Source organism: Dromaius novaehollandiae, chromosome 1 (assembly GCF_036370855.1).
Source record: "Dromaius novaehollandiae isolate bDroNov1 chromosome 1, bDroNov1.hap1, whole genome shotgun sequence".
Lineage (NCBI taxonomy): Eukaryota > Metazoa > Chordata > Aves > Casuariiformes > Dromaiidae > Dromaius > Dromaius novaehollandiae.
The window spans coordinates 156,488,399-156,515,254 of record NC_088098.1 but is presented as its reverse complement, the minus strand read 5'-3'; the positions used below and the strand labels follow the sequence as shown (position 1 = coordinate 156,515,254).

Here is a 26,856-nt window from a genome sequence, read left to right as displayed (position 1 = left end):
CTGTAAGATTTTTAATAAATGTGTTGGTCATTACTAATGATGTCACAATATTTTATTATAGGTTACTTACGAAATTGCTGGCTCAATAGAAAAAAATAAAGATTCCCTTTCACAAAATCTCCTATTTGTAATGAAAAGTAAGTAATTGGTTTTGTGATTGCTGTTGTTAGAGAGCAACATTATTATGACTTGACTGTAAATTTCATCTTAATTTTAAGAGGAATTTGTATATAATTTTATTCTCAGTGACCAAAAAAAAGACCAGCCTCTTCTTTCTGAAATGTGTAAGCATTGTTTGAAATTTACTCTATTTTTTAATTTAGAAAGCTTTTAGAATCTGTGAATATAAAGCATCTTTATATAATGTGATGTGATATAAAGAATTGATAGACTTTGAATAGATAAGTATGAATTAAAAAATACCATTGAGTGTGAATTAAAAATGAATCCACCCCACAAAATAAGGAAAGTAAACAAGGCTTCTGAAGTCATAGAGACTGCAGTACTTCACTGCTTAAGTACCCTTTCTAAAAGTAGCATGTGTGGGTGTTCTTTTGTTTTTCAGTGAACAGATACAATGTCCATTGAATTACAAAATTAAATACCTTTCCATGTGCATATTGTATAATTATATGTCTAAAAATAATGCATCCTAGTTTATTCATTAATGATTCATAATTAGATAATTAAAAACCTCTATCATTTACTCTTTCTATTAAGAAAAACAAAACACTTCCCTAAGGGAAATGTCAGTGTATCCTGAGATGTTATTTTTCTTTTCTTCAACTGCTGCAGATTCTTTCTCTTAATATAGTATATATTATATTTTCTTCCATAGAAATAAAGGTCTTTTGAAGGTCATATTTGTCTTCCAGATCAGCACTACAATTACCATATATTGGCTTTTAGCAATTTTACTGTGAAATTAGCTAAACTCCCTAGTAAAATCATTGATGCATTTTAAAGACAAGTAATATGCACTAAGGATGAAAAAAGAAATGGAAGAATTGATCTTGAATGTAATTCTATTGATTATAGTTTTAGAGACATTCCAGTTCTCACTAGTTGGAACTTGCATAATAATCTGTCAAACAGTATAAGAAGGTATAGCAACTTTCAGTATGTTCTCTCAGTGCAACAGAGAGCATTCTTCCATTCTCTCAAATAGTCTCATTTTGTAGTTTCTTTGATACTTTGTGTAATCAGCTATGGAACTGTTAAAAGGGAAGGATGAAGATTTGGATTGGATATAAAATGTTTGATTTGCTCAGTGTGAGTATATATAATTAAGAAGTCAAATAATAACAAATATAATTAATGGAACAATTCTGAAGGCAGAATAATTGAAAGCATGCAAGTGGTTTAAGGGTTATGTTCCTTCTTTTTAGGCGGCATAGGCTTTTGGGAGCTTAGAACTTACTGCATATCAGTGACATATATCCTTTAGGGCCAGTTCCATAAGTTATATAGACTTATACCTTAAGTGTTTGCTTCTTTCTATTTTCATTGAGTTTAGTTTCTTTAATCAGTTCAAAAATTTTATATACACTAAAGACATTAAATACATTTGCATATATACATTGGAATGCAGAACATACCTGTCCCACAAATAAAATAGGAGAAACTGTTAACATAGATTTTATCCATCTGCTTTCATTTAAAGGACGATTTTAATGCCTTTGCTAGCCCTACTTACTGCATTTATCCTGATTTAAAATACGGAGGTGTACCTTATCCTGCACTGATTGTGCTTATGGTCCTATGCTGATTACAATTTGTGTTGCTGAAATTGATTCAAGTATCTGTTTGCTGTCCTTCTCATAACTTTATTATTTCTGTTAAGTCAACGGTAGTAATCTCCACAAAGAATGGGGAAACAAATCTGTTACGTTTAAACATCTAGTAAATATATCTTTACACAGCTAATAAAGAGCAAAATGAAGCTTTCTGCCTGTTACTGTAAACTCAATGACATTATTTATGACCCTCATCCCATTCATCTGTTTTTTTTGTTTTCTGTTATTCACATGATGGGTGTATCATAATCCCAGCTTTTTAGTTCTTAAAAAAATATTGGTTGAGGATATATCATCCACCATGGGCTTTCAATGCTTAGTAATGCTATGGCAGTACAAACAGCATGTAATTATCACGTTCATCTTAAAAAGTGAGTCACCATAATCTCATAAAGTAGAATTTAACTGGAGTAAGCATGAATTGTCCTCTCTGTCTTAAAATTTAGAGGTTTTTACTCAAAAAAAGCACTTATTGGAAGTGTATTTGTTTTGTGCTAATTACCACCACCGCATCAAAAATATGTATGGCATTATGATCTATTTTTTGAAAATGTTTATAAGCATGGTCTTGATGTAGAGAAGTGTGAACCTAGCTTGCTATAGGTCTGTTCTTCTCCCAGCATTTTTTTCATCCCTTCATATTGTGTTTTGTAGAATTATTTTCCTTTCGTGTAGTGACTGTCTATGATTGATGTCTGTCAAATGCCTTGATCATTTCTAAATGCTACATGTTAGGTAAATGTTATCTAGCATGCCTCTCTGTTATATTGCTTTAATAAATGGATAAATAGCTGTAGGAAATGAGTCTGGAATGGAACAAAATTCAGCAGGAATTATCACAGAAGTAAACAAAAGTTTAGACAGATCACAGTCTGAAAGGTTTTGTTTTCCACCCTGTTTTGTTTAGCACAGGACCTGAGTATGTTTAAAAATAATGTTGCTGATGGATGACATCCTTAGATATCAAATACCATTTGATAACTGACAATGCTTGAAAGAAGTTTATTGGTTTGTCCATTTGTTTTATATTTTTACTTCTCTGACTGTATCACCTACTGTCTGTGTCTTTTGCCTTCCAAATACCACATATATACTTTTCTAATGTATATTTTATCTTCATGCATTAATGTCCTTTTTTCCCAGCCAGTGAAAATATAGTCATCAATCAGTTGTTCCAGTCCAAGCTGACACAAACTGGATCGCTTGTTCCTCCATATCATTCTCTTAAAATCAAAGGATGTAAAGCAACTTTGCTCAGTAAAAAGCCACCAATGGCCTATGCAAGCAGAGAAGCAAAAAAGTATATGGAGTTCAGCAAGGTAAGAATTTAGGACTCTCTGTGCTCTTTTACTAAGGTTTTTCTCAGTTACTTCCTCTTTTCTGAAAGCTCCATTTCCTCCACTTAGTTCTCTGTACTCATTAATTTATTGAAATAATCTGATTCTTAACTTCAACAGTAAAGCAAAGGTGAGAACTAGCAGATAGTAGTAATATCAGTAATAATGTTGGTTAAAGAACATCTCCCTTGGATTCTTTGAGCAGGGGATTGGACTAGATGACCTCCTGAGGTCCCTTCCAGCCTCAATCATTCTGTGATTCTATGGCTCTGTAACTTGGCAATGAATTTTATTAGTTTTATGTCTGTATAGGAAAACTTCTTCGTTTCATATCCTTGACTAACTTTTTGATGAAAGGTTAAGTAACTTAAGATAGGAAGCTCAGAAATAAACTTCCATGTCTTTATTGTGTTAACAACTTGAGAGGATTTTTGATTTGCAGAAGATAAATTGTGTGGTCTTGTATAAAGCTCAAACCTGTAAATGTGGGAAAATATTATTCTTCTAAATGGTCACTTGCATGTAAATTTTCCCAACCTATTTGAATTCAAATCAAATTTGCCCCATTTCTGAACTTGCCTCCATTTCCATTAGGTAAGTCAGCTAAAAAAAAAACAATAAAAAAGAGGGGAAAAAAAAGGGAGGCCATCCAGAAAATTAATAGTTCGTGTGTAACGTTACCTCTTGTTGGACAGATTTTTTGTGGTGAGTTAAAAGCTTTTATAAAGTTATTGCCTTTTTATAGTAGTTAAACAAATTGTGGAGATTGTAGTTGTCCTAGAAGCTGATTCTCCTGATGCATTTGAGGAGAAATCACATAATATGCTGAGTCCATTCTTGATATACTTTTGGAAATCCTCCTTCTTTTAGAAAAGAAGCAAGCAGTAGTTTCAGTCGACTACCTTTCCAGGCTTCCTGAAGCTTACATCTTTATTTTGGCATACAGCTGCATAAAATTGATTTGTCATGGGATAAAGAAGTCTGCTGTCATGTGTCTTTGTGAAGGGCTTCATGCAAGTACATCCGAAAAATGGCAATGCAGGTTTTCTTATAGCCCCCCTGCTTATGGTAACATAACTTCACTTTACTGCTGTTGCCAGTAACCTCAGTGGAAATGATGTTGGTTTAAGGTGAGATTTATCAAACGGCTGAGGGACAGCAGTGCCTACTTTTAGGTGCCTTTCTACTAGAGTAAAAATCACAGCTTCCTAGTGAAAGCTTCCTAAGGATGTGAGAAAGATCCTAGTCGCATACATGGGAGGAAGCAGAGAGGGTGCATTTAAGTTAGAACCTTAGTTCTGACTTCAGGTTCAAGCCAGGGGCAAACACCACTCAGCTGGGCTCTCTGAAACTGTGAGACTTTTTAACATTCCAGAATAGCTTATAACCTGGGTTGCTCTCCTGAGAGACAGAAAATGTGTTCAGATTCATTTGGGGAGCACTATAGATAGTCAGATCCTCCGATTCAGTGAGAATGCTCTCAACGTTTAGGTACTAGATAAAAGGTGGGAAGAACTTCCTCCATCACCTGCCCACAGAGACAAGGCTGTCCATAAGGATGTGCTTTGAGAAGAGTTGTGCATGTGAGACAGAAGACCACTTAGTTTGTAGATACTATGTTGGCCTAACTTGAGCAAGGTGCTGTGCTGACCAGCAGGACTGAAGCAAAACTTTAGGCATCTAAGCTGTTCCAGTGGCAAAAACCAGAGGCACCTGGCATTTTGGAATTGGACATCTGATGCAGGAGATGGAATCAGATACATGCATAAATTCTTCCGTGGATTGAGGCCAAATCTGTGACTGTGCTGTCCCACATAATTTCTTCCCTTTTCCAGTACAGCCTTGAAAATCTACTGTGATGAGCTCAAATAATATTATTGTTGTTGTAATTGGAAATGTAATGTAAGACACGTTCTGTATCAGCTTAGAATTAAAATGACTATATTTTGGAAAATCATAACCACTGCTTTTTGGAGTTTATCCTAAGGGTAAAGGCAATGAGGAAAATAAGAAATGAGGGGGAAAAAAAGAAAAAGAGGCATTAAGCAGAGAATTATCAACTAGGGACACTGACGTTCCATTAACGTTTGAAACTTGTTTGAGACTGAATTGTAGCTTTCATCATACTGTAGGCAGTGAGAAATACAAAATTAAAGGTATCCATATTACTGTATATGGATGAAATGAAAAGGATCAGGAGGTATAGAGTGATAGAAACATTTTTGAGGGCAATGTGCTATGTTTTATCTCTTATGATCTAAAAGTTAGTGTAAATCTGTTGGAAGCTTTTGTAAATGCATGTTTATCTCCATTGATTATAATAGGGGCCCCAAAATGCAGCTATGAATGGCTTCCTTCTTAGGTGTCTACCTGTAGAAATCTCAGGTGGGACAGAGGAGACCCTTTTCAGAGATGAGATCTCACTTGACTGAGGGAGTCATCTAGACTCCATCATAGCCAGGGAAGAGAAACAGACACTTAGAGGTCAGACAGGCATTTGTTGTGATTCCTCCCCCCTCTCATCTTGTCATCTGCAGTCCTGGCTATTTGCTAGGCTATATAATTCTAATAAGTTCTAATTCTGAATATGGCCACATATCTCCTTATTGTCAGACCTTTCCACAGGTGACCTTTCATTGATTTGGAGCATACTGTTACACATAAGGATAGGCTGCCTTTTCAAACTCACCACTCTGCTTGTAGTACTGTCCAAGAGGGCAGGGCAGTCACCCCAAGACAGACATGAAGAGATCTAAAAGCTGGACAGAATTCTGGAGCACGTAAGGAGTTATAGAAATTTGGGGCTGTTTGCAGAAAGCTGACAGCTCAAGTCTGTGTGACTTATGAAGGCTGTGTGTCCCTTCTAAGTGGAAGTCAGTATATCCAGAACTGGAGTGTCTTTATTCATGCTCTCACAACTCTCCTTTGCTTTCATCAGCTCTTGCCCCGCTTGTTTTTGCGTAATCTTTTCCTAATGCATCCTGTTGCCTTCCCTGCCCTTCCTTTGGGTGCATCAGTGGACTCTCCGTTGACTTTTCATTGTTTCTCTTTCTGATCATTTTGCTTCATTGTCTCTTAGTTTAAGGACTCACCTATTGCAAAGCTTTTGGTGTGTCTTCCATTTAAAGCTTTAAAACATTGTTTTGGTAGAGAGAGATTTTTTAAGAGAAATTTTCAGCTTCTTAACAGAAATTGCAAAGTTTTATATATGTATTTTTTTTCTGTACATTGGCAAGATTTTCCAGTATGAAATTTCCTCTTGAAGCTGTATTTTAGAGGGTAATGCAGAGTACAGCTTGAGTACTAAAGTCTTATTCCTGAGGACATCCAGGTTCGGGGAGGTTGAATTAAATTCATTTTTTGTCCTTACCTTGTTTCCTTTCTCCCCCATTCTGACCCAAACATTTCTTTCCCATGGAAAGAAGTATGCAACACAGCATAGCAGGCAGGAATTTTAGGATCTGAAATTTGTTCCTGGTTCTTCTACTGACTCAGCAAATGGTCTTGAACTAGTGACTTAAACTGTTGGGAGGAAGGGGTGACTGCATTATCTGTCAAGTGGAGATAACTATTCTATTCCTAAAGCATTTTGTAAGCTTTAGCCGAGAAGCATTATAGGCATGCTAGTGATTTCTTTTTTATGAGAAGACCTGGAAGAAGCAGATCTCTTTTGTGGTTTGCAGTAGGAGATGAATTTGCCTTAAAATCTTACTGCATTCTGGTAAGTGAGATTTGAAATGAAAAAGAGCTCCACAGTCCAGCATAGTGAGTAGAAAATTGCTGACACCACTGTATTTTTAGTGAAGTTTGGCCTAGGTGGGGCAAATTGAGGAAATATACTTTTTGATGCAACTAGAAAAAGATTGGAGTAGGCCAGAACATGCTGACCTGATGGAAAGGGAGTTTTATGGGACAAGTGGACTGGAGAAAGGCAATAAAGAGAGGTCAGAGGTGAAAAGGCTGTCACTGGTATAGAGATTTGAATAATAATCTAGTTGCTTGGCCACATCTTAGAATGCAGTGATTTTGCCAGCCTTGCTGTAGATAGTTTAACAAAAACATCTTGCTTCTTGAGACCACTTTTAGAATGATTGATATTTACCATTTTAGTCTCAAAGATAGGAAGGAGAACAGTAAAAAAGAAATTTATTTGCCACTCCAAACGCTAGTGTGTAGTATACCATTGGTTCTAATGAGACAGAAAGTTAGTGATAATATGGCTAAAATGTGTAAACTGGTTAAAAATAAATAAAAAAGTTTAACAACACTCACTTGTGCAGGAAGAAAACAGAAGGTATTTTTATAAGAATATTACTGTTTTGTATTCAAAATTTTTCAGTCCTCCTTGCTTATGTTTATTCACTTAAGCGTCTGCCAAAGACATAAGGAACCTCTTTAGAGAGAAACAGAATTGCACTATTAATATGTAAACTGTATGGGATACTAACTGCACAAGTCCTGCTTCTGCAATAGAATTCCAGATCATATTACTTTGCGCAGTTATTTGGAAATGGAATTTTATCTTTACAACAGCAGACAGCTGCTTTTGAAATCAAAACTTTCTTGCCTGCCATGCCTCCACAGATATTTAATGATATTTACCTACTTTGTCATTTCTTTCTGAAACTCAGATCACTTGTCTGTCTATGACAGGCTATGTGTGTAAATATTTGCTTTTGTTAGTAAATTGTTCAACAGTGAAAATTAAGGTTTACTGCGAGTTAAAGGTATTGCATGTGTGCTTTTCTCCTGACAGCTGTTGAAAAAGAAAGGAACTTCCTCATTTCTTCAGAGACTGGAACGAGGGGGCCCAACCACTGTGGCAGCACAGCTCAGGGTTAGTGAATATTTGCTGGACAGAAATTTACAAAAAAGAAAAAAAAAATAAAGCAGTATTAGGCTTTACAGACTGCAATGGCAGAAAAAAAATGTGCTTGAGTAAGCAACTTGCATGCCTTTTAAGAAAATGGTGTTGAAATGTTTGGAAAAGCATATATATGTTGCATTGAGCAACTGCTTTTGCTGCACTGAAATGACTGATAACTGATTTTTTCCACAGAAATCCCTCACAGATATTATTGGGAAGCTGCAGAACTGCACACCCCATTCTGTTCATTGTATAAAACCTAATAACTCTAAGTCGCCAGATACTTTCGACAATTTTTATGTGTCTGCTCAGCTGCAGTATATTGGTGTCCTAGAGATGGTCAAAATCATACGACACGGATATCCAATACGTCTCTCTTTCACAGACTTCTTGTCAAGGTAAATTCTTTTGAGTTGACAAAAGCTTTTTCTTACCTACACTACAATGCCTTCTGTCATGTTCTGAAAATGCTTGCAGTCTTTTTTTGCGATGAACCTTGCAGACTTTCTTCTGAGAAAAATCATGTCTGTCAGCGTGGGCTGTAGAGTTGGGTTTTTTTAATTGAAATAATCATGAACTTTGTGAAAATATATTTATGAAATATCAGCAGCAAAGTGTATTCAGTTTATAAAAATATATAATTTTAGGAATGTCAAAATAAAATAGAGTGGATATTATCTCCAGGTAATTAGAAAGTGATGGAGAAATAGTTTTTCTAGTTTATTAGTGTAGCTGTGGTGGGTCCAGTATTTGTATTTCACATGCTAGGATGTATTTCTGCATGATGATTAGTTATTGACGCTCATGCTGTGGCTGCATTTTTATTATTGTTGTTAGAAATGAGTGAAATTTTGAATTAATTTGAGGAAAGGAAGAAAAGATATATGTTATCACATATGGGTGAAGGGAAACTTTCCCTCCAGTTCATTTATTGGGTTTTGGCTAACCTACATTCTCAAATGCTTCAGCAGGGACAAAGCACCATCCAAGAGATATAAGGTAAGCAACATCGTGCACACACACATGTTCATCCTCTCTGCGTGTTCTATGCCTTGACTGATATATCAATCAGCCACGATCTTGGCTATGTATTATTTTAGTTCTGGAAAAACACAGGAATATTAGCTGCTTACTCATATCTAAACTTTCAGTTGTCTTCTTGGGAAAAGGTTGTGTGTTAAATTACTGCTTAGACAGTGTCATATTCTGTCTGCATATTCTGTGAATATTCAAAAAGCACAGGACTAGAGGAGCTTGTATCCCCACCAGTTTCAAAGCTGGCCATCTCTGTCCTACGACAGTATTCATCTTGCAGTGTGAATGCAGAAATGCAGGCTGGATGAGGCCAGTTTGGGTGTAGCAGCTCTGTTTTGGAGTGTAAAAGAGTATAACTGTATGTACAAGGGCCATTTTTTGTCAGTCGCCTACAGTCCCGGAGAATAGTCCCAGGCATCTTCCCTCTAATAGGATAGGCATAAGCTATGGATGTCTGGTCTTTTGTGGAGAAACTTTATTTTAAAATAACACAAAAAGAATATCTGAGCATTCAAATATAATATCAGTTCTTCTCCTCCACTTCTGTAAGTACCTCCCGAAAACAGACTTTTACCTAAAAGTCTAGAGGCCACCTGGTTTCCCATAATAAATATTTATTTGAAGTAATGATAATAAACAAGAATAGCAATATAAACTAACAGCATGGTGCTAACAATGTTTATGATGCTATTTTAAAGTGTTCTAGCTTTGTTACTGTCCATCTCTACTGCTTTTTCTCTACAATAAATTATCTTTATAGAGTCCTTGCAGCTGGGCCCACATCTTTTTACCTATTTGCACCAAGTAGCAGACAGTAATAATTGCATTATTATAAATAAAGTGAATGAATTGGTGTGGCTAACATGATTTCACTGAAAAAGAATACTGCTTTATAATACAGCCAGTTACAACATTTGAATATACTCATAAATTAGCAATAGTCTCTCTGCATATATCTCCTGATACTACTGATTTTCAGATTCATGTACAAATAGGAAATATGTGACTCCCATAAGTGCTTGTAGAACTCTTATCCCAGAAGTACTGCAAGGAATCATCAGCACTGTAAGGCTTTTTACAGTAGCCATTACTGTCATGCAGTCTGAAGCTTAAGTTACTTTGAGCAGCGAAAGATGCAAATCCTTCACTTTCTCACATAACCAGTTAATCTTCATGTTCATTTGCAGTTTATTTGCATGATTTTTTTCATTTGAAATAATGCAAGCATGTGGATATTTGCTTTCTTACTGGGTGAAAAGTTATCTGTTACATTTTTAAGCAGAAGTGATAGTATTAGACTGCAGCTCAAAAGTACTGCCAACTCTCAATGCTGTATTTTTTTTTAGCTAATAGACTATAGATAAGAAAGAGTAGAGGATTACTGACTTTAGAGTTTATGAGCTGCCTTTTTAGATAGTCTGAGAGAAAAATGCCACTAGTACTATGTCTCCAGACTGCCTCCATGTCTGGATAGGATGGATTTGGAAACTGGATCGTTGGATTTGGAGATGTTCTTAGAAACTGGATTTTCTTTGATGGTTGTTCAGCCTGACTCTGGGCTTCACCTGCGCTTCACTGGTAGGAATGAGAAATGATTTCCTGAGATTTTGTTACATGCTTATACAGCGGAAGTTGATAGACTTTCTCACTTTTAATTTTTCACTTCCTTTGGTACCAAACCATTATTTCTAATGTTCTAACAGTCCATGGGAAAGTAGTATCTTATCTGTTTCTTCAACTATTTTTCCTCCAACCTGGCCCTTCCACTGTTGCACCTGATTGAGGATGCTCTGTGATTTCCATCCCCTGGATGGGCAGTGGCAGTGGCTTCTTCTAACAGACTTGGAGCACAGGCACAGAGCTACTAAGCACCGTGGCTTTCCATGAGCTGCTTCCTGCAGGGCAGTCTGGATGCTGCAGAAGAGTCTAGCACGCTCTAAGATAGTGGTTATTATTCTTCAGGCTGTAAGAGACATAAAAAATAACATCAGCTTAAATTTTACTTAAGGTCCCTGGGTCCAAAACAAGCATCCAAACACAATACAAACAGCTAAAATAAAAAGTCTCAGTTTGAATAGTATTGGTCACTGTAGACCACAGTTATACCAGTATGTATGTGAACAAACTCCATTCAAAGTTATCCTGGAGCCAAGGCGGGAAAAAACAAAGAACTCTCCTTCTCCCCCTGAAAAACTCGTATTGCTCTAGATAAACAGACAGATAATTGGAGGTTTTATAGAAATTGCACAGCTAAGGAAGGATCATGAGCAGGAATAGGAGGTAAGAGACAATGAACACTTGCTGATTACCTAAGAGTACAGAAAGATATACTGTCTAATAGGTTGGCCTCCACTTTTTGTGACACTTTCACGTACGGAAAGACCCATTATGCTCAGAGTCCCAGAGACAAACTACAGCTTCTATCACAGTGAATGAGAATGATGCTGTTTTGTTTTGTTTTGTTTAAGAGATAATTAAGTACAATTGTTTAATATTATACTGATTTTACTGACAGAATCTGAAAAATCAGGAAATAAAACACAGGCAAAGATGAAGGAGTTGTTCTTTATTCACTGTGGGGAACTGTGGCCAAGTGAATGCTCTTAGCAAGTTCCAACCAGGCTGCAAAGGTTTAGTCTCCCCATGGCTTGCCTCAAGGGGCAAAGGAAACACTGCCCATGACTTTGGGGAGAAAGACATTGACAGCTGACAAGAGAAACAGGCACGGGGAGAGAGAGAAAATAGACAATTTGCTTCTTTCAACTCAGAGGTGGATGCACCAGAGTGAAATGCAGTTTGCCTATGCCATCTTTTCTTGAATGTTTTGTAAGAAATAGAAATATAAATCATTTTTGGTTTCTGCTGGTTTTCTGTGCTGTATCCCTGTTTGTAAATACTAAAAGAAGACTCTTCATTTTCATGTGGGTTGTCTCTTTGGAGGGGAGGGACTCACCATTTGAGTCACATTAACTATAAATTTGACCATTTGACCTCAAAGAGGGGGAAAAAGGCCTACAGATGTAAAACACAGCAGGGCCTGTTATCTTAATATAGTTGATCTATATGAACTATCAGTCCAGGAACAAGTGGTTTCAACCAAAAAGAGATAAAGGTAGCAAAACGTGTGCCCATATTGGTGCCCATGAGAGGGTCACCTGTAATTGTAAGAGTTTCGGCTTCAGTGTTTGTCTTGAAATCTCCCTTTGATGGGCCAAGTTTCAGTGAATGCAGCTGTGTGGTTCACAGCTTCACTCAGGTCAGCTGCAAAGTGTTTTATGGTAGTAATGCAAGGAAATCTCTTTTTTTTTCTGCAGCTGAATGTACTGTGCAGTTCTTCTGGGCTTGACTGGCCTGAGAAGTAAAGGATATTAATGGTGTGTCTGAAAGCACTCTACAAAATCGGAGAGAATTTGTGGCCCAGATCCCAACTTGAATTCCCAAGTGACAGTAAATTGCTATGTTCCTCCCAGCCCCCTTGCAGTTTTTGTTTATTTATTTTTAGGCTATTGCTTATCACATCAGTAATGTCATCAGAGTTAAAAAAAAAATTAATGACAAGTTTAAAAACAGAAGCTTTTTTGTGGGCAATTAAAAGACAGCATGTAGGAATTAGTGGCCTTTGTGGAAAAGGAGTAGTATATCAGAACAACTGGATATTCTCTCAGTAATAGGGACAGTATCATTCCTTTTTTAATTGAATGAAATTAAATGAATTTCAATTAATGTCTAATTAGAGATAAATATGACTGGTCTCTAGCATATACTTATGAGTCATATTTGAACTCTTTCAATAGCTAAAGAAAGATCGTTGCTAAGGAAAGGTCACATTTTGCAAGAGCATTCTTCCTGGGCTACAAAACTTAATCATTATTTCTATTGCTGTCCTTTTGGATTCACCAGTTCTGCTTCTGTATTATGAAAGTAGAAGCTGACAGCTGCTAGCTGAACCCCTCAATCACCAAGGTTCGTTGCTTAGAAGAGAAATCTTGTGGAAATTCGGGTTCTTAAGTGGAAGCTGTCACAGTCACTGTCAATGAATATATAATAAAAATGGGAATTAATAAGGTCAGATGCTATTAAATGCTGTAAAAACAGGCAGCACCAATATAATTGTAAAATGATATATGTGATTTCAGAGGATGTGCCAACTCCAGCTGCAGTGTTTCTGCTGAATTTGCCTGCAGTGCTGGATCAATTTCTAAAGCTCTTTGAGTAGAGAGACAGAAATCAAGCTTTACCTAATCTTTAAAATAGAAAGCTTTGAATAACATGCATTTTGAACTTCAGGAAAATTTTACCCAGATCTTTTGCATTAAATCATAAGAATCATTCTCAGTGGGCTAGATTTTGAAATTTCAGCTTTAATTTTTAGACAAAGTGGAGGTGCAAATAATGTTGTAAACAGCTCAAAGATTCTAATTTGCAGCAAAAATTGTATGCATAGGTAAAATATCCTCAAATATCCTTTTCCTAGAAGAAAGAAAACAATAAAATAACCATAGAAGTAGGAACTTTCCACATGGCCTTTTCAGGCTCTACTATTTTTTGCCAGTTTGTACACAACTATTACTAAGGACCATAGTTGAGAGATGGTGGAATTCTCTCCTGTCTCCTAAAATTAAACAGATTGATGTAGCATGGTCTATGCCACCTCTTATGTAGCCAACAAGGGAAAATAAGTACTGCCAAAGAGCAATTCAGGACCACCTAGCCCAAGCATCCAGGTCGAAAAAATAACTGTCTACAGGTGGCTGTCACTTTCCAGTCGCCAAGAAAGGGAGTCAAGGCTAACTCAAGCATTTAGCATTTTGATACCTTAATTATAGTGAGTCTAATTCTGCCCAAGATATCCAGTGAGCAGTTCAGTAGGTACACAGTAATATGTTACATTTGTGGTATCTGGCCCAATGGCAAAATAAGTGAGTGTCCAGTATGTGTTCTGTTAGCAGTGTGGAACAATGGGACACAAACTCTCTGGGGCACAGACAGGGCCTGGTTGTGCTAGCTTAATGTCTAGGACCTAATCTCTTTGCATCAATTAATAAAATGGAAACTGGCTGTCTTTTGTGTCATTCACCTTACTTGGTGCTCAAGGAAGACATGTAAAAGCCATTTGGAATATAAATTTTTAAAAATAAGGATAGTGATCAAGGATCCATCTAGAGTAATGAGCTGAGCTTGTATTTCTTGCTCAGTGATAGAGAGGAATACAGCTGTTCAGGCATTTTTGGGTAAAAATGAGGCAGTGGGGTGCTCTGTTTCACTCATTCTGAACAATTTTGTTTTGGTCCCATCCTCATCAAATGATTCTGTCTACCATTAGTGTGTTATAAATTGGATTAGAAATTAAAAATAATTTTTCCTCTCTTTCTTCTTTAATGAGAGCAACTTGCTGAACCATACCCAATTCTTTGCTCAGCCCAAGTTTTGGTTTCCTTGGTCTAGGCAGAATTTATGAACTCTCTTTTGCCTTAGAGATTGAGGTACACATGACAGAAACAGGTCTTGTGTCTGGAACCTGGCTTAGAAGTGGAGATTGCTAGGTCCACTTGCACAGGTCCTGAAATAACAGCATCCATGTTAGCCTTCCCCACCAGTTGTGGCACATGTGCAGGGCTGTTGGCCCTCTGAATAATCTTTATGGGCTATGTGAACTGGTTAGCAAATTCAACCTTCCACTTAATAGCTTATGAGAATTGCAAGATTTCTATGACAAACCATTTGTGTTGTTCAGAAAGCCCAAATAATTGTCTGCTAGTATGCTGTTCCTTCTCTTTGTTTCTGCAATTTTTGAATGTTTCTTAGAATTTCATCACTGTCTGACAGGTTTCCAGATTGCATTTTGGGGGCTTAACTCTTTCAGCTCAGTCTTGTCTCTTCCATGATGGAGCTCCCATCCTGACTCCTATTGCTGCTTGAGGAACAGCACAGAAAATTTTGTACTGTCAAGGAGAACCTGTAAGCTGTATGTAGAAATATCTCTTTAAGTGTTATGGAAAGAAGACATAGATCTCTAGAATAGTATGATTGACCACTTCCAGTTCTTTTTAACAATGGCTTAAATTGTATCAATCTAAATTTTTTGTTTTACCTACGCTTATACAGACGCATAACTGGATTATAACAATCTTTTTTGTTAACTGATATGACAATGTCATGTGCAGGTTTGGAGGCATGGTGTTAGACCTTATAATTATTATTTTTCATTAGTTGGCTAATCTTATTCTCTCCTATGCACAGAATACATTAAAATATCTAAATTATAACACATAAGCCATATGGAGCCAATTAAAATAATAAAAAATCTTTAAGATTTTAATGTTTTAAAAATAGAATGTTAAAGAAATAGAATGTTAAAGGAAGCTGGTGCTCTTCTTTGTCTTAAAATAATTTTTTTAAAGATGGCAAAACGTCCATTTTAGTAAGAAATATTAGGGATGAAGATAGATATGAAACACAATAATAATAGATTCATGGCAGTGAGGATGAAAAAAGTACCTTCAATGCCTCTTCTAATTACAGGTTTTCCACTGATTTCAGTATGAGGTTCTTCTTAGAAGTCACACTTAACTGCAGATCCTGAAATTTGCTCCTGAGTTCTATTCACGATCTCACTCATTGATACTGAAATGCCCTAACAGTGGATTTTAGTACAAGATCAAAAATGGCTTCAGAGTACTTTAGTTAGTGCAAACTCATCTAGACAGTTCACTTTGCTTGGGGATCATCTTGAGGAGGTACCCTTTTCTCAGGAAAGTTTATGTTCATACTAATACCAAAAATTGTCTGACCTTCTGCAACTGGCATAAAGCTGACATTAAGCCTATTGTAAGCTTTTGATCAGATCTGTTCTGTTGGCATAGATGTGTTGTTAATGTCTGTGGCTCTTGTTTAGAACTCATTATTGCATGTCTGAACTTCCTTTGTCCAGAAGCTTTTTGGTGGGATTTTTTTGCTTTCCTCTCCTTTTTTTTCCCCTGAAAGCTAGCTTTCCAAGAAGCAGGAGAATGCTAATATTTTTTAAAATATCATTTGTGAATAAAAAAATGCAGCAAAACTTTTCAGACATTTGTGAGCAAGTTAGATTGGGCATTAGTAAGAATGATGTACTGAGTAGACTGCAAAATGATAGGTCAGACTGACTGGCCCTTTTAGCTTTGCTGACTGTGATACTATATCATCACTCTTCTCATAAAGCAGTAGAATGATATGTGCCATGATACCTTTAATACTTGCAAGAAAAGCAAGACATATTCTTGGTGGTGGTAAAAAGCAGTGTCCCATTAAAGTAGATGTAATGGTGCCAATTTATACCAGTTGGCAGTCTAGCCATTATGCAGGTTGTAGCTTCACAGTTAGAGCTGGGAGTGATATTTCTAGTTGATATGATAAATAGTGCGATCGTTTTTGTTTGTCTTTCAATAAAGGGAAATGCACATTCTTTCAGAATGCAAGAAAAGATGAATAAATGAAATATTTTGAAGCCATCACTATGAGATCACTTTAAATCCAAATTCATAAACATAGTGATGACTCATTTCCTGTAAAGGATGAAGGTCATCCACAAAGCATAAAACAGTGATTTTTAAAATGACCATCTCTTTAGCAGTTTTTGTAATCATCAAATTCTATAAAGAAGTTGCTGTAATAATTGTACAAATGAATAAAAAAGTAGAGGTCTTGTGGAGGAGACTCATTTTGTTAATGTGTAGCTAGGCAGAAAAGAAAAAGTGTCCTAATGTCAGAGACAAACCTTGGCCTTGGGCTTTCCTAAGTTTGGATCCAAAAAGAAACAGAGAAAACAGTCTTACCATTTCTGTGAGATTCAAATATGAATGGCACTCCAAAGAAATGTTAGGGGTTTTTTTTTTCATTCACAATATTGGCACTCCTTTGTCCTCAAACCTAACCTCAGTCAAACTTTGCTTCTTACTGCACTTGACTGGGGGAAATGAAGTGTATCATCTTTGTGCTTCTTTGCCCAATCTCACTGATAATGGTGTCCACTTTGGAATAATTTACAGCAGTCTCAGAGTTACTCTAAATTACTAATCCCTTGTGAAAACCTGCTGATGTGAGGGATTGATTATGCTTGATTATGCTGTAAGGGATGACCAGAATCAAAGCACTCTGACATTGTCCCTGGCAAGCGACATACATATATTAGAACTGGTGTACATCACCTAGGGAGTTGCCTAGATGTAAGTAGATATTTGGCACTGTCTTAGAGGCCATAGACCATTTGAATTGTATTGGTGGTAGTATCTGTCCTATTCATATTATGAACAAACGAAATATCTCTATATAGTAAACATATACTAAATGTTGTTAGAATGTATTGTTTTACTTCTTTAGGAGTGTTTCCTTGCAGCTGTTTAACTTCGTTATCTCCTTTGTTCTCCTTAGGGTCTCTTTAATACTCAAAAGACAAGAAATAAACTAGGATAACTTTAGATGTCCATAGTGATTCAACTAATTAGCCTGGACTTAATTTATACAGAAAAATGGGCGCTTGTAGGCCATGATTTGACTGACTTATTTTAGAATTACCCTTTTTTGCAGGTATTTCATATGCTCAGTCTATAGCTATGTTGGTTCTCCCTTCTATGGCAAAGAATTAATGGATTTTAACAGGCTCCAAAAAATCCAGAGATCAACATTTTGGAGTTGAAACAGAAGCAGCTTTTGAAGCTACCCCACACTATCTTCAGTTCTGCAGCCCACAGAATTAGCAGTATTGTACATGCAAAATATCAGTCCTTGTGTTACATGTGACAGAGTTGGACTGTGAGGATGATAATGCTGCTAGGGTTCCTGGGGTTTACCATCAGTTCAGCAATACGTATAAGGGAAAGGAAAGATTCTTTTTTCACTGGAGTTTTCAAGGTAGTTCAAGCATCTAGCTTTATTTACTCTGTATGTAGAAGATAAAAACAAATATTTCATCTGCATTGTTTGCTGGGCACCTTCTAAGTTTTAAAAAGACACCCTCATTTGCTAAAGCAATTGCAAATGCATGTGAATTTTGTCATTCTGCTGAAGTCAGTTGAATTATTTACGTCTGTCATGTACTTGGAGTTCTGCAGGATCAAGACTCACCTGAAGCAGGGGTCCCTTGTGTGGGGGAAGATGGGGATTAGGTAATTAAATACACAGGTAAAAGGAAATAAAGGTGGCATGGTCAGTTTTAACTCCAGCAGTTCCTAAATTCCAAATGTTTGTTTTGCAATCTGAATAATCTTTCAGGTTATCTACATTTCATTTAGTATGAAAATGTGTTTCTGAAGCTTACTTAGTGGAGCTTCTTGCAGGGGTTTTATTGTTTTCTGTATTAGAAAAAGACCATTTCAAAGAGATACTCAAGGTATTCTTTTTTTTCCATTACTAGTGATATGAGAATGAAATTTTTTTCTGCCTTTTTTTTTTCCTAATTAGGTTCTTTTTCTTATGTAATTATAAATATACTGAGCACACACGAACATTATTTTGGCTACTGGCAACAGTACTGGCTACAGTTCCAGTAGTTTTCTTTATTTTAACTAAAGGGAGTAGCTCTAAAATTTTAAAATGTTTATTTCATTTCCAGAGTTACATGCCACTGTTGCTACCTCTGGACTAACATCCAGCTCCCACTGGCATTTGACATTTCTCATCTCTCAAGGTTAACTAAACATTCATTAAATCAATAAATAATCCTGTTACTCTGCGATATCCTTATAATATCTATGCATATTTTACATCCATGAATTTAAAAGCTCATGCTGTTTCTAGACATGGAGAAATGTTCCCACAGAGTACTAAAATACCACAGTACTGGATTCCATCTAATGGCCTGGATTACAAAGATAGATAAAATTATATTTGTGTACAAATACAAATATTGAAAATTCTTGACTGATATCTCAACAAGTTGCCCGAGGTCTATGTGTCCATAACAAGCAGCTAATAACATTAAATTATTTTAGAACCTTGATGTTTCACCCAAAATAATTCTTGAGTACTTCATAATTTGCTGACAGCACATAATGACAAAGATAATGGACATGGATTTATATATGGTAGTAAGAACTTCAGTTAAATGCCTGCCATAGAAATAAAACTGTTAAAAGAAAATATTATCAACCGCTAATTTCTTCACAAATTCTTATGCATTTCCTTTTAAGGAAATGCCTATTAAAATAATAAACCTTAAATTAATACAAACTATCTGAAAGAATAAATATTTTAAAGAAGCAAATATGCTACACATTAGTTTATGCTAATAGCAATGTTTAGGAAGCTTGAATTATCCAGTTATGGTGCAAACAGTCATATGGACAGATTAATTTTACTATAAAACATAGTTTTAAAATAATTCCTATTTATTTATTGATTAATTCAATATAACTGTGTGCTTCCAATGCCTAGAAAAATATAATTGTTTGCTCTTATCTTGACTGCTTCTTGTTCTGCTCATGTGACTTGTAAAAATGTAGTCCAGCTGCCCCACACTCAAAACCCACTGTGACTGTCCTCCTATTCTTTGCTTCTGTGGTACTTCAGCTGTTAAATTCTTTCCACTCATCACAGTCATTCACTGCACCTTTTTCTTCTCTTTTCTCACATCCTGATATTCTTTGCAACCATTTAGTCTTCAACAGAAGAACCTGGAATGAAGTGAGGCTGCTTAAAGCCAGGTTTCCCAGTCTGACTGAATAGTAGTAGGAGTTGATATTGGTGACATGTGAGAACAAACACAAAATCCCGTACAAGCATGCATGTAAAATCTTTTTATACAGATGAATCCCTGGATCTTACTCTGCTCTTAGGTCAGCTTTGCAGTAATCAAGCATCATCAATTTCAGCATAATTACTCCTTTTGGAAATGAGAGCAAAATCTGGTCTGGCATTGATACAGTAGCCCAAGAGGGTAGGCTATCTTGGATAATGTTGACTTGTTTAGAGTTTATCTAAGCACTTTAGCCTTCAGAACCAGGAGAATCTCTATTACGCAGACTGACACTTGCAGGTTTTAAAAGGCACAAGGGAAGCTCCCACAGAAGACAATAGAGGTAGATATTTTGCTTGTATGGACTAAGGTCCTGAAAATCTTCCTCATAATCCCAACATTCTTTGTCTGAGCCGTATGGGAAGGATATTACATGTTTCTGTTCTTATTTGGCTCTGAGGCCTGAGTTAGGGAAGGTTGCACACAAGAGAAAAAGAAAAGCAAAGAATTCAAGAATCATCTAGATGGATCATCAAATGTTTCCCCTTAGAATACAGTTTCCATTATACTTTGTTTTTCCTTTTTGCTTCTGCAATATGTATCTCTCCCAGTGTACTTCCAAATAGTGGGAAGTGCTTTCCTGGCAACCAATAAGCCCATGAAGTGGCATCCCCTCTAGTGACAGGAGACCAAATGGGAAAATGTACAAGCCCACCTTGGCTGCAGTGTTTCAAATCAGGGTCACATCACCTCTCTGAAAAGGTCTTACGTACTTTTCAGAAAAAGTCTGTGCCATTTCGCTTTACAAAACCTGTTTTCATTTATTTATTTCAGGGAGCTGCTTTTAGGCTACCAAAAAGTGCGACAGGATCTGGGCTTAAGCCTGTCTTTCTCTGAATACCATCCCAAGGTCATCTCACAATTTCATCCCATTTCATCATATCAGTGCACACTACTGTCCCTGCAGATCCATAGACCAGCTGTCATGACCTTGTCCCATGCTCCTAGAAGGGTGATTTTCTATCTTGACCCACTCAAAGTTGCCTGGTTTGTGAGGCCCAGCAACAAATTTCCGTTCATCTGGAGGCGAAGTGCGCAATAGTATGACCATCACCAAAACGCTTGCCTTGTAATGTGATCTTAAAGAAAAGGATGCATAAGATATCTTCTAGTTCCTTATAGCCTGAGTAGTGAGATGTGGCTCAGACGCATGAGGCACATTTCTTCCCTAAAGTATGAAAGGGTAAAAATTTTCCTGTTTATCCACCTTTAGACTCCTGCTTCCCAAAATCCCTTTATTCTAGCCTCCCAGAGAGGGTCTATTAAAAGAGAAGGTGCCTTTTGTTTTTTCTGTAATCTCAGATGAAGACCTTTAAGTTTTGGAAGAGAGCTTGTATGTTAGATCCCCTATTTTCACACGGCTAAGTCTGTGGAGAAGGGAAACTATCATCTTCCTTAAACACCAATGTGGTGTCAGCTCTGTGCTATACAGAATTAAATTGACAGGTTGATAAAGAAAGCTAAATTTTTTCTGCAATCTATATATGCTGCATACAGTAAAGCATTTCACAGCTTCTTCACTTTATGTGTATGTTTGTGGAGCGCCCAAGCATGAAGATGAAGTTAGCTCCAGAGAAGGTTAACTATCTGGAGGTAAATGTAAACATTTACAGAGTTAGCGGCAAGTGTTCGTGTAATAGGGCTGACTGTCTGTTTGATGCTAGAGTAATTCTGAAATAATGTGTCTTTTTTGCCAATTTCTTAAATAAATATATATTTTACATTACTTTATCAAGATGGAATGCGAATCTCAGCCTTAAGTAAGATGATGCAAAAGTATTGTAATGCAAATCTCTAGCAGATGGTGTGAATTCATTTTTATTTGCATAGTTGAATCCACTAATCCCAAGAGCTGAACTATAATTTATATTCTACTTATTATTCTGCTGCCACGTTGTCTGAGATGAGGAAGCCCCTGCTTAATTGCATGAAGTATATGAGTAAATATTCTAGGATTAAGACACACGTATCTTTGTTATTTCTTTTCTCCAGAAATTGGAATTCAGATGTCTAGAAAAGATTGAAGGTGGTTAGACCTAACACAAAAGAACAAAATTTAGAAAAGGAAAGAACATCCTTGTAAGTCATTTGTCCATCACTCATCACAAAGTAGTATCTTTACTTCAGGTATTTGTTTTAGATTTTGTCCAGTCTAAATTAAAATATCCCAAGTGGCAATGTCCTTTGCATGGATATTCTGACCGAGTGGATTTCATAGCTATGATCCTCCTTCAGAAGCCTGAACTGAGCTCTACATGGGGCCAATGGCTGACCTATGTGCAGGTCACTGTAAAATTTTGTCCTGAGACTTTTCTGAGTTCTTTTCACTTTTATTTCTTAGTCCTTAATTTTACCTTTTTATCTCAGGTATATACCATTTATGTCACCTTAAATATATTTTCCTTTTTTCACAAACATGTTAAACCATGTTATGTAGGCACCTATACCTCTTTGTATAAGAAATGAAGTTTCAACTGCTGAAGCAGAAAATGAGAGTGTTTCAGCAGTTGGAAAGCTTCTGGCTTCCAGTGGCTTATTGCCACTGGACTGTGGTAAAACTATGATACCTGGTCAGTTTGCCTTAAGGTCACTCTCAGTATTATTGCTTTCCAGATCTCGTTCTGTCAGTAAATATCTGTGTATCAGATTAATCCAGAGATAATAAAGCTGCTTGCAGGTTTTTTTCCAAAATGGCTCTAATTTTATTTTCTCTCTTAACTCTAATTTGCCTGCAGGTCTAGCCATTTAATCCCATATTGTTCAATATCAGTCTAAGCAAATAATTAGGATATTTAAAACTGGTACCAGAGGCAGCTACTCTAAAGTTTTGGTTCATTGCCATATATAATTATTCATTGTTTCAAATCTGTCAGGTAAATTACACTTCATTCATGTATGTTCACCTCTACATGAATTTGAAATATTTCTATAAGCCTCTATGAAGAAACTTCAACACAAAATGTTTCATATAAAGGTGAGCCTTATGCTGTATTTTTTTAATCCTATCAAAGAAACAGTCTCTTTTGTCTGCTATGACCCCTTTTTTATAAAGGCATCTTTTTCTTATTCCTGTCCAAGGATTTATTCTGTCCAAAATTTTGAATACATGCTTTTGGTGTTAATATTTGGTGTCATATAACTGGAGATTTATGTTATATATATATTGTACAGAAATTGGCAGAATCAGTCTTCTTTTCTTTTCTTGGAAACTACAGTACTCTATTTCCCTTTTTCTAATTATCTGGAATTTCCCCTGTTTCTCATATTTCAAAAATAATTAGGTTATTCCTTTAATAAAAAAAGATATAACACAGGGAGCTAGAATGAGTATGTATCATTTATATATACATAACATTAATCAAAATTTCATCCTGTTTTTTGCTGGTGGTTCTTTTTACAAGATTTTTAGTATGTGGAAATTTTCCAGACAGCTTTTATTTTCCTTAAAAAGGGTTCCCTTTGCGGTAGATAGGACTGCTAGACATTTCAGCTCTCACTTTATAGTTTTTTTCAAATACATACCATGCCTAATCCACTCTCCCCATCCTCCCCAAATCTAAACAAACAAAGCTAAAAATCTTGAGTTATGAGTGCACAGTGACAAGTTTTGCAAACAAAGTCCATCTCTTTCATGTATTTCACAGAAATAATAATACATCAGTCTGTTACTGGTTGTCAAAGGAAGAAAAGAGGAAGTTTAGGGAGGAAGAAAAGAGAATTTAGCAAGACAGCGCAACCTGTTTTTACTCCTTTCTGATGATAATTTTTACATTTTTTAGGAGAATCACAGGATACAAATTAATTTTGATTGTCTTCCTTAATGCATTCCCTTTTGAATTGAATTGACAGAATCCTGCCATTTAAACTTGCAAATGGAATACACTATAATAAGCAAAAGAAAGAGAAAATGAAACTGCAACATAATGAATTACACTGGCAGAACTGATTATTTTTCCTTGTATAAGCTGTGTCTGAATGTTTAGAGCTATATTACTTAGCAGTGCTATGAGGCGGCTACATGCTAGCCATACACGATTTTGACTTTTTAAATACCAAGTAAAAGAAGCGGTAAGAAGAAGATGCTTTCAGGAATGATTTGAGTTCTAGTGTTCAAAGCTATTACCAAGGACATTGTATTGCAGTCAGTAGATAACTCTGACTTCATCAGTTTGGAGCTTTCTTTTTCTGGGTAGAAGAGAGCCCTCATAAAAAGAGGAGCATAAATCTGGCAGGAGGGTGGTGTGAGGCGTTAGTTCAAGGACTTCCACACGGTTTGTTCAAGCTGTTGATCTGGAGCTCCTTGTTTTTGTGCCCTTTGTACTTGCCCTGTTCTTTCCATTAGTATCTTCGTGGTGTTTATTCCGATGCTTAAAGATTCGCTGTGCATACAGAACTGGGAGTACAGCCCTAAAGCTTATTTGTGCACTCTCTGTGTAAATCAAATAGCACACTGAGCCTGAGGATGTTACTGTGGGTTACTGTGCCATAACCTGAACTGGGGGATATATTCTGTCTCAGTGTCTCAGGCAGCCTGCTGGATCTTGTCAGCTGTGTGCTTAGGGAAGTGAGGGAGAAAATGATCAGATAACATGCTTATATGTGAAGGCTCGAGAGAGCTGAGTTTTCCATATCCACAAGCTACCTGGAGGTATTGGCAGCAGTATTGAGTCTGAACAAACAAACAAAATCTCCCTGATAAAGGACATCATTCAGAAGCAAAGAGAGGTCAGAGCACAGCTTCGACAGCAGCAGCAGAGGGTCCCAGGCAGCACATGCTGACAAGACTAGACCATCTGGCCAAAAGCTCAGGGTCTTCTGTTCAGGTGTGTAAAAATGATAGGCTGGGAAGAGGAAGGTGCAAAGCCCTGTGAGGAAGGCAGGGCTTCGCTCAGGCTGATTCCCTGCGGCAAGGATGGAGTTGGGGAGTGCTCCCCTGGCAGTAACATATTTCCTGTCTCAGCTTGGAACAGGAAGGTGCGTGTAAGCGAAGAGGTCTCGCATCTCCTGATCGGCGCTAGATTACTGTTAATGTGGTTGTGTGGAAGGAGTAGGGGGATGATTCAGTTCAGGCCATTATATCTCCCTGGTTTATATTTTGTTTTGGATTCATTAGTGATCCTCTGGCTAGGCCATGAAATCTTGGGTTTTATCTGCTTTTCCACTTGCCTAGGGGAGAGATTCACCTCGTCTAATGACCAATGTCTGTGCTGGAGTGAATTAGCATAGGCTACCTTTATACTCAATGGATAGAAATGGGGTCTTACAGTGCACAGTCCATCTGACCTGTTTCAAGCATCAATATTACAATAGGGTAAACTAAGCCCTAGCAGTGTTTTCCTCTGACCCTTAAGAAAGTCCAGAAAACTAACTCATCAGTCTATGGTTATCTGAGATGAATTCCACCAGACTAAAGTCTTTTCTAACAAGGTAGCACTGAATTTGGTCACTGGGTCCCTCAGGAACTTTTCTAATGCCTTACACTCTGCATTGTTTTGGTAGGGTAACATATATGACCTGCCATTTGAGAAGCAGCCCGTTTTTTAATCAGTTTTGGTAATTCACGTAAGAACGAACTAAGGCGGTGGTTGTGAGCAGAAGAGTTATCTGGTAAGGGAAAATCTCAAAGTCTCTCCAGATTACATTTCCACAGAAGCAAGCCCTGCAGTTTGCAAGTAAACTCAAGTTAGCTATACAAACCTGCTCCATGAATTCAGTGTCTGTTTATTACTATTTGGTGTGATATAGTAAGTTTGACAAAAAGTAAGCATTCTTTGCTATTCTTGAGGCTGTGAAAGGGCTGAGTTTAAGAGGGCACTAAATTATTGTGTCTACGTGGTAACACAAGCTTCATTCCACAAGCAGAAAAGATTTGATACTTAAAGACATTTTGTATTTTGATAATAATGTGCTGTTTATTTTAAGTTTTTATTTCTTTTTTATTTTTTAGTTCATTATCAATTTTGTTTTGCTTTCTTTTTAACAATGGGTTCATAACATGTTTAAAATACAGTGAATCCCTAAACCAAAGCTGTTTGGTTTGTTTTTTTCACCCAAAAGGAAACAAATAATGAAGAAATTTGAAATACTTTAAGTCATTTAAGATTAGGTACAGAAAAAGATACATGCTTATGGTTACACAGCCACTTTTGTCTAGGATAAATTTGAGCTGCCACCAACAGGCGTGGTCTGCCCATCGCCACTTACCCATTCTAGTTACTTCCCTGATGCCGTCACTAGGATTTGCAAAACTGGGCTGAGAGTCAATTCAGGGAACCAATCTGGCTGAAAACTAGCTACACATTTTTGGCCTTTTTGATAGATCTTCAGCAGCCGTGCAGTCTTATACATAATTGAAGTGGCTGTGCAGCTATGGTCTGAGATGGCAGAGGATGATGTTAGCAGGGATAAAGGTGCTTCTTAATCTTGGGTGCTTAGTTAGCCAACATATCTGAACTATTAGTCCCATTTTGCAGATGAGTATGTCAGACAGGTAGACCTCAAGGTGAGATTCATCTTAGCCACCCAGAATGCAGGCATCCGGTCTAGACTCCTCTTCTAAGCTCCATCTATAGTCAGTAGAGAAGGGCACCTCCAGAGGGCAATCTAGCCTTATTTAAGAAAAGTGTCCATGATGTATAGAAGAAATCACCCTAGGGAGATACCCATCTCCAGAGACTACAGAGAGAGCTAAATAACTAACTCTGACTAGAAGCATAGCTTTCAGTGGCTAACACAGAGGGAGGCAGATCCTGTTCCAAGTGATTTACTCTGTTCATAGAGGAGGTTTGTGGCAGAAATGGGAAATGAATTTAAATTTTTGTTAGCTCTTTTTCATGTGTTACCACAACAATTAGTTCATTCTCTTTCTCTAAGCTAGAGCCTGCTTTAAGGAATAAAAGGGAATTGTGAACTCTGCTTAGAGTTCTAGGATGATGTGATATAATTTCAAAAGCTTTTAAGGGTGGAGGAAACAGTGGATCATTTTCGTCTGGCCATTTGTATAAATGCCAGTTGTATGAAATGTTTGGTTATTCTTGTTTTGAGTCCTGCCAC

General features: G+C 36.9%; 1 protein-coding gene across 3 annotated transcripts in view; it reads left to right on the top strand.

Annotated features, from left to right (window-relative positions):
* Positions 1-26,856, top strand: part of MYO16 (myosin XVI) — a 385,095-nt gene that overhangs the window by 289,578 nt on the left and 68,661 nt on the right. For all 3 annotated transcript variants that reach the window (XM_064504083.1, XM_026102455.2, XM_026102457.2), the window contains 4 exons: positions 62-137; positions 2,940-3,115; positions 7,890-7,970; positions 8,193-8,398. In XM_064504083.1, the coding sequence (XP_064360153.1) occupies positions 62-137; positions 2,940-3,115; positions 7,890-7,970; positions 8,193-8,398 (539 nt within the window). The remainder of the gene's footprint in view (positions 1-61; positions 138-2,939; positions 3,116-7,889; positions 7,971-8,192; positions 8,399-26,856) is intronic.